The sequence below is a fragment of the Entelurus aequoreus genome, linkage group LG03, assembly GCF_033978785.1.
Source record: "Entelurus aequoreus isolate RoL-2023_Sb linkage group LG03, RoL_Eaeq_v1.1, whole genome shotgun sequence".
Lineage (NCBI taxonomy): Eukaryota > Metazoa > Chordata > Actinopteri > Syngnathiformes > Syngnathidae > Entelurus > Entelurus aequoreus.
In genome coordinates, this window is record NC_084733.1 from 86,847,443 (window position 1) to 86,864,574 (window position 17,132).

General features: G+C 35.2%; 1 protein-coding gene across 1 annotated transcript in view; it reads left to right on the forward strand.

Moving 5' to 3' along the window:
- hsp90b1 (heat shock protein 90, beta (grp94), member 1) overlaps positions 1-17,132 on the forward strand; it is a 65,745-nt gene that overhangs the window by 28,427 nt on the left and 20,186 nt on the right. Inside the window, exons 20-27 of the mRNA XM_062040902.1 lie at positions 359-394; positions 547-599; positions 3,032-3,115; positions 3,197-3,303; positions 5,975-6,128; positions 14,963-15,064; positions 15,148-15,222; positions 15,301-15,369. Of these exons, the coding sequence (XP_061896886.1) occupies positions 359-394; positions 547-599; positions 3,032-3,115; positions 3,197-3,303; positions 5,975-6,128; positions 14,963-15,064; positions 15,148-15,222; positions 15,301-15,369 (680 nt within the window). The remainder of the gene's footprint in view (positions 1-358; positions 395-546; positions 600-3,031; positions 3,116-3,196; positions 3,304-5,974; positions 6,129-14,962; positions 15,065-15,147; positions 15,223-15,300; positions 15,370-17,132) is intronic.

A 17,132-nucleotide genomic window follows, 5' to 3' on the forward strand; every position in this document is an offset into this window, starting at 1 on the left:
ATATATATACTTGCAGTGTGTATATTGTACATATTACATAGTGTTATGAAGGTGTCTGCTACTACATTATATATATACTTGCAGTGAGTATATTGTACATATTACATATTGTTATGAAGGTGTCTGTATATTGTCTTTACGAAGGCAGACGTCTTGCACAGGAAGTGCAGGTGTCCCTAATGAAGTGTCTGTGTGCATTGCCATTGAATGTGATTCAAGAAGCAGGCGCCGCCGGGCAGATGACCTCATTCAGACAAATGAGGTCAACATGTTTAAAGCGCATGCTCAGTCGCGACAACCTAAATAAAGACTGACTTTAATGCGAATCTTGTGGTTGTTTTTTTTTTTTTCATTCCAGCACCGGTAATAAATCGATTCATCAGGAGAGCATCAGGTGAGAGTGTGTTTAGTGTCTGGACTGTCGGATCCGGCTTTTTCCGTCTGTGTTTGCTCACCGTGAAGTAGTGGAGTGGTGTGGTGTGGTGTGGTGTGGTGTGGTGTGGTGTGGTGTGCGGTGTGACCGCCATGCTGCTCTTTGTGCTGCAGTGTGCGCCGAGGCCTTCAACCCTGATGAAGATGAGGATGACAAAGAGCCAAGGGTGAGCATGCAATCACTCACTTTGACATTTGACAACATTCAGTACGTGTCCATGCACTAAATTAGTCCGATTACTCGAATAATTTGGCTCTAAATGAGCCTCCTACAGCCAATGGAAACACCTTAATCCGATCTTGTTTTTTTTTTTTTTAATCGGACTACCACCCCTGGATTATGCGATTTCCCGGAAAGTGCAGGATATAACCCAGAAGCAGATACGCTATATTACCAAAAGTATTTGGCCACCTGCCTTGACTCACATAAGAACTTGAAGTGCCATCCCATTCCTAACCCATAGGGTTCAATATGACGTCGGTCCACCTTTTTGCAGCTATTACAGCTTCAACTCTTCTGGGAAGGCTGTCCACAAGGTTGCAGAGTGGCGTTTATAGGAATTTTCCCACCGTTCTTCCAAAAGCGCATTGGTGAGGTCACACGCTGATGTTGGTGGAGAAGGCCTGCGTTCTAATTCATCCCCAAGGTGTTCTATCGGAGTTCAGGTCAGGACTCTGTGCAGGCCAGTCAAGTTCATCCACACCAGACTCTGTCATCCATGTCTTTATGGACCTTGCTTTTGTGCACTGGTGCATGGCTATGTTGGAAGAGCAAGGGGCCCGCTCCAAACTGTTCCCACAAGGTTGGGAGCATGGGATTGTCCAAAAAATGTTTTGGTATCCTGGAGCATTCAAAGTTCCTTTCACTGCCCAACTCCTGAAAAACAACCCCACACCATAAATCCTCCTTCACCAAATTTCACACTCGGCACAATGCAGTCCGAATATATATATATATATATATATATATATATATATATATATATATATATATATATATATATATATATATATATATATATATATATATATATATATATATATATATATATCAATCAATCAATCAATGTTTGTTTATATAGCCCTAAATCACAAGTGTCTCAAAGGGCTGTACAAGCCACAACGACATCCTCGGTACAGAGCCCACATAAGGGCAAGTAAAACTCACCATATATATATATATATATATATATATATATATATATATATATATATATATATATATATATATATATATATATATATATATATATATATATATATATATATATAGGTTTCTGTGGTTTATCCGTTATACAGTGCTCAATATACGTTAGGTCAGGAAAAAACACAGAGGCTTTTTCATCCCTACAAGCCTGTTTTGCAGGTTCATCCATATAAGCCTGTTTCGCAGGGCATGTAGGGATGAAATAGGCTCTGTGTTTTTCCTGACCTAACATGTATATATATATATATATATGTATATATATATATATATATATATATATATATATATATATATATGTACATGTATATATATATATATATATGTATATATATATATATATATATATGTATATATATATATATATATATATATATATATATATATATATATATATATATATATATATATATATATATAATTCAACATTTAATTGTGCATATTACCCTCTCCATTGTTATATTTTACTTTTTAATATATAATCTTATTATTAATTATTTACTGTTTTATATATTTGATTGTAGTATGTATTGGATTTATTTTTATAGCTTTTGGGCGACTTTATAATTTCACTTTATTTATCTTCTTTACCCTTTTTATTTTTTAAAAATTTTTTATCGACTTTGTTATTAATTTTATTGTGTTTAAATTTATATATATATATATTTTTTAAATGTTGGTGCAAAACATATTTTCTGTGCATTATCATTGTTATTAATTTATTTCGCCCTACGACTACTTGCTCAAAAAGGTTCACCGTGTCTTCTTATTCATATACTTTTCAAAAGTTCTTGTAATCAGGCAATAATTTTGGTACATTAGATGGAATTTTTACCTGTCATGTTTCGACTGCAGTCTTCTTCAGAAGGGTCACCTGACCACAGTGGTGCAGTGCAGATGACAGTCGAAACATGTCAGGTAAAAATTCCATTTAATGTACCGAAAATATGGTACGATTACAAGAAAAATTTAAACGCCTACCTCTACTTCTTGCGGACATGTTGTCAGGTTCAAACACCGATGACATCTATTAAACAAGACAAGAAGCAAGGAATTAAACAGAGACAGGATTAAATTTGGCTCAATGAGAAGAAACGTGTAGACCTGTCGTCCCACGCTCTGACGAAAGGTCGCGCGCCTCGTCCTTTATTTGGACTTTCCCTGATTACATGGCAACAGCTGTTTCGAAAGGGACGCGGGGTCGTAAACAGCTGTCGCCCTTGGTCACAACGGGAACTCATGGCAACACAAAGTTTTGTGATAACTTAGATACAATTATTCTGACACGTATGCCATCTACCTTATTGAAACTGTATGCATGTTTGGAATCAATAAAAACCGTGACCTTATGTGTTTACGTTAGTCCTATTAATGCAATGTGGCGCACATGTGCAGGTCACCTATCCCAAAACAGATGAGCAGAGGCAGAGACTACAGGAAGCCTGCAGGGACATTCTGCTATTCAAGAACCTGGATCCTGTGAGTGTGCGATTACAGTGCATCCAGTATGGATTATTATAAACGAGTCTAGTACCTAAAAGCCCGGCTCATTCCGTGCAGGAAGAGATGTCTCAGGTGTTGGATGCCGTGTTTGAGAAGTTCTGCGCGGAAGGGGAACACATCATTGACCAGGATGACGACGGGGACAACTTCTATGTTATTGAAAGGTGTTTACAGTTCCTGCGTATCAGAAAATACTGCAAAGTTTACAGTCCTGGTCAAAAGTTGACATACACTTGTAAAGAACATCATGTCATGGCTGTCTTGAGTTTCCAATCATTGGAACACCCAACTGCGCCCAAGACCCAACCTCCAGGCTGATGATTTTAGGTTGTCCTAAAAAAAATGTGGAGGTAATCCTCCTTTTTCATTGTTCAGCTAAATTTGTTGGTTTTCTGACATGGACTTGTTTCTTCAGCATTGTCCACACGTTTAAGTCAGGACTTTGGGAAGGCCGTTCTAAAACCTTCATTCTAGCCTGATTTAGCCGTTCCTTTACCACTTTTGACGTGTGTTTGGGGTCATTGTCCTGTTGGAACACCCAACTGCGCCCAAAACCCAACCTCCGGGCTGATGATTTTAGGTTGTCCTGAAGAATTTGGAGGTAATCCTCCTTTTCCATTGTCCCATTTACTCTCTGTAAAGCACCAGTTCCATTGGCAGCAAAACAGGCCCAGAGCATAATACTACCACCACCATGCTGCGCCCAAGACCCAACCTCCAGGCTGATGATTTTAGGTTGTCCTAAAAAAATGTGGAGGTAATCCTCCTTTTTCATTGTTCAGCTAAATTTGTTGGTTTTCTGACATGGACTTGTTTCTTCAGCATTGTCCACACGTTTAAGTCAGGACTTTGGGAAGGCCGTTCTAAAACCTTCATTCTAGCCTGATTTAGCCATTCCTTTACCACTTTTGACGTGTGTTTGGGGTCATTGTCCTGTTGGAACACCCAACTGCGCACCAAGACCCAACCTCCGGGCTGATGATTTTAGCTTGTCCTGAAGAATTTGGAGGTAATCCTCCTTTTCCATTGTCCCATTTACTCTCTGTAAAGCACCAGTTCCATTGGCAGCAAAACAGGCCCAGAGCATAATACTACCACCACCATGCTTGACGGTAGGAATTGTGTTCATGGGATTAAAAGCCTCACCTTTTGTCCTCCAAACATATTGCTGGGTATTGTGGCCAAACAGCTCCATTTTTGTTTCATCTGACCACAGAAGGTCTTATCTTTGTCCGTGTGATGTCAGATGAAACACAAATTGAGCTGTTTGGCCACAATACCCAGAAAAGGTGAGGCCTTTTAATCCCAGGAACACCATGCCTACCGTCAAGCATGGTGGTGGTAGTATTATGCTCTGGGCCTGTTTTGCTGCCAATGGAACTGGTGCTTTACAGAGAGTAAATGGGACAATTAAAAAGGTATGTATATAAATGTATATATATATGTATATATATATATGTATATATATATATATATTTATTTTTTTTTGTATATATATATATATATATATATATATATATATATATATATATATATATATATATATATATATATATATATATATATATAGTGGAGGTTTCTGTGGTTTATCCGTTAAACAGTGCTCAATATACGTTAGGTCAGGAAAAAACACAGAGGCTTTTTCATCCCTACAAGCCTGTTTTGCAGGTTCATCCCTATAAGCCTGTTTAGCAGGGATACCTGCAAAACAGGCATGTAGGGATGAAATAGGCTCTGTGTTTTTCCTGACCTAACATGTATATATATATATATATATATATATATATATATATATATATATATATATATATATATATATATATATATATATATATATATATATATATATATATATATATATTTTTTTTTTTTTTTTCTTTTTTTTAATTCAACATTTAATTGTGCATATTACCCTCTCCATTGTTATATTTTACTTTTTAATATTAATCTTATTATTAATTATTTACTGTTTTATATATTTGATTGTAGTATGTAGATTACCTCCAAATTCTTCAGGACAACCTAAAATCATCACCCCGAAGGTTGGGTCTTGGGCGCAGTTGGGTGTTCCAACAGGACAATGAACCCAAACACACGTCAAAAGTGGTAAAGGAATGGCTAAATCAGGCTAGAATGAAGGTTTTAGAACGGCCTTCCCAAAGTCCTGACTTAAACGTGTGGACAATGCTGAAGAAACAAGTCCCATGTCAGAAAACCAACACATTTAGCTGAACTGCACCAATTTTGTCAAGAGAAGTGTCAGGTTCAAACACTGATGACATCTATTAAACGAGACAAGAAGCAAGGAATTGAACAGAGACAAAATTAAATTTGCCTCAATTTGAGGAGAAACGTCTGGGCTAGGCACGCTCTGGCGAAAGATTGTACGCCACCTCTTTTATTTGGACGTTCCCTGATTACATGGCAACGGCTGTTTCTAAGGGACGGGGGTCGCAAACAGCCATCGCCCTTTGGTTACAACAGTTCAAAAGAAAAGGTCGTAAAACAGTTCAAACAAGCGGTGCCTGGAGGGGAGTCAGGCCCTGCTTCCTCTCCGCTTTGTAGTTCTTGGGTCAGACAATCTGTTGATTACAATACATGAAAGAAACGGAACACCTTCAACCCCATAATAAATTCATAAAAGAAGCAAACTTCATGAATGTTTGTTGTGACCAACAAGTATGTGCGCCAATCACTACATCACACAAAAATAAGAAATGATCGGCAACTCAAGATCAGCCATGACATCATGTTCTTTACAAGTGTACGTAAACTTTTGACCGCGGCTGTACATGCCAAACGCTGACTACTCGTCAATTGGTGTTTCCCTCTCAGTGGGACCTTCAGCATTTATGTGAAGGTGGACGGCACAGAGAAGCTGGTGGGTTGCTACGACAACCGAGGCAGCTTTGGCGAATTGGCGCTGATGTACAACACTCCCCGGGCTGCCACCATCGTCGCCAACTTGCCCGGAGCCCTGTGGTGCCTCGTAAGTCCGCCGTTAGCAAGAAGACCAGTGAGCATGGAAACTCTCTAATAACTAAAAGTTCCTCGGGTGAATAATGGAAAGTCACTACACCGGTATGTTTTAGCGCTTTCATGGCGAGTTCACTGACAGATATAAGTAAGGACTTTACACTACTTTATATTAGAAATGGCAACAGTATGTCACATAACAAGAAGATAGAGAAAAAGAAGGAGCTTATCGACCACGTTGTCGACACGGACTACAAATTTTTCAGGATTTATGCAGATCCCAAATACAGATCAGCAGGTACCAGAAGGTAGGAAAAGTTTCTTTTGCATAATATTGCGAAACAAAATGCCAGATAATATGTCTTACCTTATACACACACCATAATAATACTCTTATGTTGAAGCACATCAAGCTTAATAGCTTACCAAAGTCGTACTAAAACATTTTGATAGATTTTTGAGCGCCGTGTGTAATGTTCTATACTTTCCATGGAACATATAAAATGTGAGTGTTGTTTTTTTAATTTTTAATTTTTAATTTTTTTAAATTTTTTTTCCTGGTACAAAATAAACTTATTTTTTAAGTATGTTACTGTAATCCAGGGGTCACCAACGCGGTGCCCGCGGGCACCAGGTAGCCCGTAAGGACCAGATGAGTAGCCCGCTGGCCTGTTCTAAAAATAGCTCGAATAGCAGCACTTACCAGTGAGCTGCCTCTATTTTTTTAATTTTATTTATTTACTAGCAAGCTGGTCTCGCTTTGCTCGACATTTTTAATTCTAAGAGAGACAAAACTCAAATAGAATTTGAAAATCCAAGAAAATATTTTAAAGACTTGGTCTTCACTTGTTTAAATAAATTCTTTTTTTTTTTTTACTTTGCTTCTTATAACTTTCAGAAAGACAATTTTAGAGAAAAAATACAACCTTAAAATGATTTTAGGATTTTTAAACACATATACCTTTTTACCTTTTAAATTCCTTCCTCTTCTTTCCTGACAATTTAAATCAATGTTCAAGTACATTTATTTTTTTTATTGTAAAGAATAATAAATACATTTTAATTTAATTCTTCATTTTAGCTTCTGTTTTTTCGGCGAAGAATATTTGTGAAATATTTCCTCAAACTTATTATGATTAAAATTCAAAAAAATTATTCTGGCAAATCTAGAAAATCTGTAGAATCAAATTTAAATCTTATTTCAAAGTCTTTTGAATTTCTTTTAATTTTTGTTCTGGAAAATCTAGAAGAAATAATGATTTGTCTTTGTTAGAAATATAGCTTGGTCCAATTTGTTATATATTCTAACAAAGTGCAGATTGGATTTTAACCTATTTAAAATATGTCATCAAAATTCTAAAATTAATCTTAATCAGGAAAAATTACTAATGATGTTCCATAAATTATTTTTTTAATTTTTTCAAAATGATTAAAATTAGCTAGTTTTTCTCTTCTTTTTTTCGGTTGAATTTTGAATTTTAAAGAGTCGAAATTGAAGATAAACTATGTTTCAAAATTTAATTGTAATTTTTTTCGTGTTTTCTCCTCTTTTAAACCGTTCAATTAAGTGTAAATATCATTAATTATTAATAATAACATAGAGTTAAAGGTAAATTGAGCAAATTGGCTATTTCTGGCAATTTATTTAAGTGTTTTGAAACTGGTAGCCCTTCGCATTAATCACTACCCAAGAAGTAGCTCTTGGTTTCAAAAAGGTTGGTGCTGTAATCACATTCATAATGTAATTAATAATGTACATTCAGTCTAGTACAGCGGTGTCCAAACTTTTTCCACTGAGGGCCGCACACGGAAAAATTTAAGCATGCGGGGCCCGTTTTGATATTTTTCATTTTCAAACATTAACAAAAAATATATATATACATATATTTTTTTTAACCTTTAGGGCTCCCGGGAACTATAAAGGGTCTCAGTCATTAAAACGTAAAAAATAAGTCAAATTATTATTATTTTTATTTATTTAACGCTTACAGTAAATCTCTATATCAACTTCAGGTTGATATAAAGTTGTTAAAAAAAAAAAAGGTTTTATGGCTTTTCTGTCAAAGACAACTTTGTTTTTTATAGCAAAACTGGAACTATGCAGTATTTAGTAATTAGAGCCCTAAAAGATCAATAATGCAGGACACCATTTATTTTAATTCTTTAATATTTTTGAGTAATCACAGTGAAAAGTTAAATAAAATCCTACTAAATATATTTGGGATCCAAAATATCCCCCACTCATAAAGTGATACATTTTTATTAGTTTTTTTTTTACTTTTAACACTTAAATTACAAGATCAACGTCAGATATATCTGTCCATTTTACGTGTGAACTATTATTTTGTTTGTTTTATGCTCTTTTGTCAAATAAAACGTTGATGTTTTTTTTTTATGGCAACCACACAATATATGCAATATTTTTTCCACATAAACATTTTTAAAGTGATATTTTTTAAGTAATCATTCATTATAACATAGATTTTTAGTCTTTTTTTTTTTAAATTTTTAGCAATGGCAAAAAAAAGAAAAATAAACAAAGACAAAAGAAGAAAAAAAACAGCCTGCATGGCAGCTTTTGTGTCAACATTGCAACTTTTTCTTCTTAGATTTCACCTCATTCCACTTTTTTTTAAACATTTTTTAAATTTTTGCAATATTATCAATTTTGCAAGTTTTGCAGAATGTGTGGCGGGCCGGTAAACAATTAGCTGCGGGACGCAAATGGCCCCTGGGCCGCACTTTGGACACCCCCGGTCTAGTAGATTCACAGATTGTTTTTCAAAATCAGATTTAAAATTTTTTTAAAAAATTCAACAGGAAAACCCGCTCATTCGAGCTATTTATTTTCCAAAATATGACATTTCTCATAAATTGCCCCAGACGTTAATTTTATTTTTATTTTTTTTATTTTTATTTTTTTAATTAAATCAACATAAAAAAATGTGGGTGTTCTTTACTTGAGTCATATTGCCACCATAGTGCAGCTTACACTTATGTCTTATATTTGTCTGCCATCTACTGGTCACACTTATCATTACACCATGTACCAAATAAAATAGCTTCGAGGTGGGTAAGCTCAACCAAACGTATTCCTTACATTAGGCGCACCGGCTTATAAGGCGCACTGTCGAGTTTTTGAAAAAAAAAAAAAAGGATTTTAATTGCGCCTTAGAGTCCGGAAAATATTGGAGCATTTACAGTATCCTCTGTGGACGTAAAAAGGGAGAACGGACGCATTTTGGCGTAAAAAGTAAAGATAAAGGTGAAGTTATAACACTGAAACGCCCTCAAGAAGAGGTGCTTTACTAATCCTGGCCTCCATGGTAACAAATAAAGTGAGTTTCTTACAAGTAGCATTATCACTGGAGGACGAGGAGTAGCTAAACATGCTCCACTACACACCGTAGCTCACCGGCGTCACAATGTAAACAAACGTCATTAGTGAATCTATACCTGGCATCCACTGTAATGATACCAAGTACAAGAGCGTATCTAGTCGATACTACTATGATTACATCGATATTTTTTAGCATCGCAAAATCTTTTTTCCTTTTTAAAATTCATGTTATGTTTATAAACTCAGGGCACCTCAATGATGGACGCTTTTGACCTCCCTCCCTCCTCAACGACACCTGGAGTCAAACGTTTGCTTGCATGCAGATCGGCCTCAGTCTATGAACATTACATCATCACACCCAAGACAATGGGCACATACACACACACACACACCCCTCCCCCACCTCACGCCTTCACCACCGCTTGTTTCCCCTCAGGGTGATGGACGACTGGCAGTTTTTCATAGCAGCAGTCGACCTCCAGGGCCCCAACTCCCCGCCCTTCTGTTGCGAGTTGTCGTGATTAAATGTAACGTGTTTATGTGTGCATTGCATGGAGGTTTTTTCCCACTCCAGACTAGGCCCCCTTAGGAGCCCAGTCTAGATTGTATTTTTTTACTCAGCGTTTTACCTTTTTCTTATCTTTTACGGGGCGGCGACCCATCAGCGTTCCTGTTCTGTAGCCCTGTACACTGTTTGTTTGTCTCATCTTGAACGGGTTTGTGCTGAAAACATAGTTTTGTTGTACTTGTGCAATGACAATAAGTACCTATCCTATCCTAAATATGTCCCTGGACACATGAGGACTTTGAATATGACCAATGTATGATCCTGTAACTACTTGGTATCGGATCGATACCTAAATGTGTGGTATCATCCAAAACTAATGTAAAGTATCAAAGAAGAGAAGAATAAGTGATTATTACATTTGAACAGAAGTGTAGATAGAACATGTTAAAAGAGAAAATAAGCAGATATTAACAGTAAATGAACAAGTGGACTAATAACTCATTTTCTACCGCTTGTCCTTAATAATGTTGACAAAATAATAGGTGTATAAATGACACAATATGTTACTGCATATGTCAGCAGACTAATTAGGAGTCTTTGTTTGTTTACTTACTGCTAAAAGACAAGTTGTCTAGTATGTTCACTATTTTATTTAAGGACTAAGTTGCAATAATAATTCCTAAGATTTTTTGTTGAAATAAAGCCAATAATGCAATTTTTTGTGGTCCCTCTATTTCGAAAAGTATTGTAATTAGGGATGTCCGATAATGGCTTTTTGCCGATATCCGATAATGTCCAACTCTTAATTACCGATACCGATATCAACCGATACCGATATATACAGTCGTGGAATTAACACATTATTATGCCTAATTTGGACAACCAGGTATGGTGAAGATAAGGTCCTTTAAAAAAAATAATAATAAAATAAGATAAATAAATTAAAAACATTTTCGTGAATAAAAAAGAAAGTAAAACAATATAAAAACAGTTACATAGAAACTAGGGCTGCAACAACTAATCGATGAAATCGATTAAAATTGATTATCAACATAGTTGGCGATTAATTTAGTCATCGATTCGTTGGATCTATGCTATGCGCATGCGCAGAGGCTTCATTTTTATTTTATTTTATTTTTATTTTTATTTTTGTACAAACCTTTATAAACTGCAACATTTACAAACAGCTGAGAAACAATAATCAAAATAAGTATGGTGCCAGTATGCTGTTTTTTTTCTCCAATAAAATACTGGAAAGGATAGAAATGTAGTTTGTCTCTTTTATCCGATTATTAATCGATTAATCGAAGTAATAATCGACAGATTAATCGATTATCAAATTAATCCTTCGTTGCAGCCCTTATAGAAACTAGTAATGAATGAAAATGAGTCAAATTAACTGTTAAAGGTTAGTACTATTAGTGGAGCAGCAGTGTGCTTACGGACTGTATCCCTTGCAGACTGTATTGATATATATTGATATATAATGTAGGAACCAGAATATTAATAACAGAAAGAAACAACCCTTTTGTGTGAATGAGGGGAGGGGAGGGAGGTTTTTTGGGTTGGTGCACTAATTTTAAGTGTATCTTGTTTTTTTATGTTGATTTAATTAAAAAAAAAAAAAAAAAAAAAGATACAGATACAGATAATAAAAATAAACGATACCGATAATTTCCGATATTACATTTTAAAGCATTTATCGGACATCTCTAATTGTAATACATTTTGGTGGCGCTACCAAAATATTGGTATCGGGACAACCCTCGTTAGAACTGGGGTTGTACGGCATACCGGTACTAATAAAGTATTGCGGTACTAATCAATTGAAATCGGTACTATACCACCTTTGAAAAGTACCGGTATTGACTGACAGTAAGCAGATATTAACAGTAAATGAACAAGTAGATTAATAATATTTTTTTTACAGTTTGTCCCTCATAATGTAGACAAAATAATAGGTAGATAAATTACACAATATGTTACTGCATATGTCATCAGACTATGTAGGAGTCTTTGTTTGTTTACTTACTACTAAAAGACAAGTTGTCTAGTATGTTCACTATTTTATTTAAGGACTAAATTGCAATAATAAACATATGTTTAATGTACACTAAGATTTTTTTGTTCAAATAAAGCCAATAATGCTATTTTTTGTGGTCCCCTTTATTGATACATTTTGGTACGGGTACCAAAATATTGGTATGGGGACAACCCTCACATGTGCCGTATATCAGTGGTCCCCAACCTTTTTGTACTTGCGGACCGGTCAACGCTTGAAAATTTGTCCCACGGACCCGGGGTTGGGGGGGGGAATGGGGTTAGTAAAAAATTTTTTATTTTTTTTATTTATTTATTTTTTTTTGTCATAAAGAAATACAATCATGTGTGCTTACGGACTGTATCCCTGCAGACTGTATTGATTTATATTGATATATAATGTATATATTGTGTTTTTTATGTTGATTTAATTAAAAAAAAAAAAAAAAAAAAAAAAAAAAGATACAGATAATAAAAATAAACGATACCGATAATTTCCGATATTACATTTTAAAGCATTTATCGGACATCTCTAATTGTAATACATTTTGGTAGCGCTACCAAAATATTGGTATCGGGACAACCCTCGTTAGAACTGGGGTTGTACGGTATACCGGTACTAATAAAGTATTGCGGTACTAATCAATTGAAATCGGTACTATACCACCTTTGAAAAGTACCGGTATTGACTGACAGTAAGCAGATATTAACAGTAAATGAACAAGTAGATTAATAATAATTTTTTTACAGTTTGTCCCTCATAATGTAGACAAAATAATAGGTGTATAAATGACACAATATGTTACTGCATATGTCATCAGACTAATTAGGAGCCTTTGTTTGTTTACTTACTAATAAAAGACAAGTTGTCTAGTATGTTCACTATTTTATTTAAGGACTAAATTGCAATAATAAACATATGTTTAATGTACACTAAGATTTTTTTGTTCAAATAAAGCCAATAATGCTATTTTTTGTGGTCCCCTTTATTGATACATTTTGGTACGGGTACCAAAATATTGGTATGGGGACAACCCTCACATGTACCGTATATCAGTGGTCTCCAACCTTTTTGTACTTGCGGACCGGTCAACGCTTGAAAATTTGTCCCACGGACCGGGGGTTGGGGAGGGAATGGGGTTAGTAATTTTTTTTTTTTTTTTTTTTTTTTTTTTTTTTTTTTTTTGTCATAAAGAAATACAATCATGTGTTCTTACGGACTGTATCCCTGCAGAATGTATTGATTTATATTGATATATAATGTATATATTGTGTTTTTTATGTTGATTTAATTTAAAAAAGAAAAAAAAAAAAAGATACAGATAATAAAAATAAACGATACCGATAATTTCCGATATTACATTTTAAAGCATTTATCGGACATCTCTAATTGTAATACATTTTGGTAGCGCTACCAAAATATTGGTATCGGGACAACCCTCGTTAGAACTGGGGTTGTACGGTATACCGGTACTAATAAAGTATTGCGGTACTAATCAATTGAAATCGGTACTATACCACCTTTGAAAAGCACCGGTATTGACTGACAGTAAGCAGATATTAACAGTAAATGAACAAGTAGATTAATAATAATTTTTTTACAGTTTGTCCCTCATAATGTAGACAAAATAATAGGTGTATAGATGACACAATATGTTACTGCATATGTCAGCAGACTAATTAGGAGTCTTTGTTTGTTTACTTACTACTAAAAGACAAGTTGTCTAGTATGTTCACTATTTTATTTAAGGACTAAATTGCAATAATAAACATATGTTTAATGTACACTAAGATTTTTTTGTTCAAATAAAGCCAATAATGCTATTTTTTGTGGTCCCCTTTATTGATACATTTTGGTACGGGTACCAAAATATTGGTATGGGGACAACCCTCATATGTACCGTATATCAGTGGTCCCCAACCTTTTTGTACTTGCGGACCGGTCAACGCTTGAAAATGTGTCCCACGGACCGGGGTTTGGGGGGGGAATGGGGTTAGTAAAAAAAAAAATTTTTTTTTTTTTTTTTTTTTTTTTTTCATAAAGAAATACAATCATGTGTTCTTACGGACTGTATCCCTGCAGACTGTATTGATTTATATTGATATATAATGTATATATTGTGTTTTTTATGTTGATTTAATTTTTTTTTAAAAAAGAAAAAAAAAAAAAGATACAGATAATAAAAATAAACGATACCGATAATTTCCGATATTACATTTTAAAGCATTTATCGGACATCTCTAATTGTAATACATTTTGGTAGCGCTACCAAAATATTGGTATCGGGACAACCCTCGTTAGAACTGGGGTTGTACGGTATACCGGTACTAATAAAGTATCGCGGTACTAATCAATTGAAATCGGTACTATACCACCTTTGAAAAGTACCGGTATTGACTGACAGTAAGCAGATATTAACAGCAAATGAACAAGTAGATTAATAATAATTGTAATAATGCTATTTTTTGTGGTACCCTTTATTGATACATTTTGGTACGGGTACCAAAATATTGGTATGGGGACAACCCTCACATGTACCGTATATCAGTGGTCCCCAACCTTTTTGTACTTGCGCTTGAAGATTTGTCCCACGGACCGGGGGTTGGGGGGGGGGGGGGGGGGGGGGGGGGAATGGGGTTAGTAAAAATTTAAAAGAAATTAAAAAAAAAAAAAAAAAAAAATTTTTTTTTTTTTTTTTTTTTTTGTCATAAAGAAATACAATCATGTGTTCTTACAGACTGTATCCCTGCAGACTGTATTGATTTATATTGATATATAATGTATATATTGTGTTTTTTATGTTGATTTAATTAAAAAAAAAAAAAAAAAATTTTAAATTTCTTGTGCGGCCGCGACCCGGTACCAATCGGTCCACGGACCGGTACCGGGCCGCGGCCCGGTCGTTGGGGACCACTGCCTATTTAACATGTACACTGTATGTGTTCCCCCCTGTCACAGGATCGTCTGACGTTCAGGAGGATCATCGTGAAAAACAACGCCAAGAAGAGGAAGCTGTACGAGGCGTTCATGGAGACTCTCCCCCTGCTCACGTCGCTGGAGGTCAGCATGGTGTGAGCCCCGCGCGCTTTGCCACGTTTGCGACATTGTCACGCATCTATTCCGCTCTTCTCCTCTATGCGCAGCTCTCAGAGAGGATGAAAGTGGTGGACGTCATAACCACCAAAGTCTACTGCGACTCGCAGCGGATCATTGCGCAGGTGACGTGCGGCCGCACGTAAACAGACGAATGCCCGAGAGGAGCGCTGAGAAAAAATGTTTCTTTGCTTACGTAACAGGGAGACTCGGCAGATTGTTTCTACATTGTCGAGTCCGGCCAAGTACGGATCACCATAAAGAGAAGCAGGGTAAGATTTATGACGTGGAGCTAACACAGTGACTTGTCTCATGTCTCTTTTAAACATGTAAAGCGACTTTGGGTACTTAGAAAAGCGCTATATAAATCCCAGGTATTATTATTATTATTATTATTATGCTTTAGTGCGTGTGTGTGTGTGTGTGTGTGTGTTCTTGTATTTCTACCCTTCTTGAGACACCAACAAGGAAAAGTAGCTTCCATATGAGGACCGGTGAACAAGTTAGGACATAAATCATGGTCCCAATACGGAAAACCATTGCATCTAATAGGTGAAATCTATCTAAATTCGGGTGGTTCCAAAAAAAAAGGGATTTTTCAAATTGACTCTGTTGCAAGTCTTGTGTCTTCTATGTAACTTTTTTTGTGTGTGCTATGGCTATTGAGTTTCTTTTTCCTGGTCTCAGTCTGGACCCCCTCCCCGGCAGTCCAGCCTTAGACTGAATTTTTTTTTTACTCATCCCATACTGTAATAACTTGAAGTAAATAATGAAAGTTAAAAACCAATTACAAACAAAAAATTCAACAACAAAAAAAATATTTTTCTCATAATGTGTCGACTTTTTTTCTTTTAAAATTGGGAACAATTTCTCATAGTCTTTCCGTTTCTGTAATATTGCAATATTTTCTTGTAAAATTATTACTTTTAATGTAAAATTATTACCCTTCTTGAGACATCAACAAGGAAAAGTAGCTTCCATATGAGGAGGTGTGAACAAGTGATGACATAAATCATGGTCCCAATACGGAAAACCATTGCATCTAATAGAGAATGTCTCATTTGCACCCCTGGTGGTGAAATCTATCTAAATTAGGGTGGTCCCAAAAAGGAGGGATTTTTCAAATTGACTCTGTTGCAAGTCTTGTGTATTCTTTGTAACTTTTTTGTGTGTGCTATGGCTATTGAGGTTTTTTTTTTCCTGGTCTCAGTCTGGACCCCCTCCCCGGCAGTCCAGCCTTAGACTGATTTTTTTTTTTTACTCATCCCATACTGTAATAATTTGAATTAATAATGAAGATTAAAAACCAATTACAAACAAAAAATTCAACAACAAAAAAATTATTTTTCTCACAATGTGTCGACTTTTTTATTTTAAAATTGAGAACAATTTGTCATAGTCTTTCCGTTTCAGAAATATTGCAATATTTTCTTGTAAAATTATTACTTTTAATGTAAAATTATTACCTTTCTTGAGACATGAAGAAGGAAAAGTATCTTCCATATGAGGAGGTGTGAACAAGTGATGACATAAATTATGGTCCCAATAACATTGCATCTAATAGAGAATGTCTCATTTGCACCCCTGGTGGTGAAATCTATCTAAATTCGGGTGGTCCCCAAAAAAAATTAATTTTTCAAATTGACTCTGTTGCAAGTCTTGTGTCTTCTATGTAACTTTTTTTGTGTGTGCTATGGCTATTGAGTTTCTTTTTCCTGGTCTCAGTCTGGACCCCCTCCCCGGCAGTCCAGCCTTAGACTGAATTTTTTTTTTTTACTCATCCCATACTGTAATAACTTGAAGTAAATAATGAAAGTTAAAAACCAATTACAAACAAAAAATTCAACAACAAAAAAATTATTTTTCTCACAATGTGTCGACTTTTTCTTTTAAAATTGGGAACAATTTCTCATAGTCTTTCCGTTTCAGAAATATTGCAATATTTTCTTGTAAAATTATTACTTTTAATGTAAAATTATTACCTTTCTTGAGACATGAAGAAGGAAAAGTATCTTCCATATGAGGAGGTGTGAAC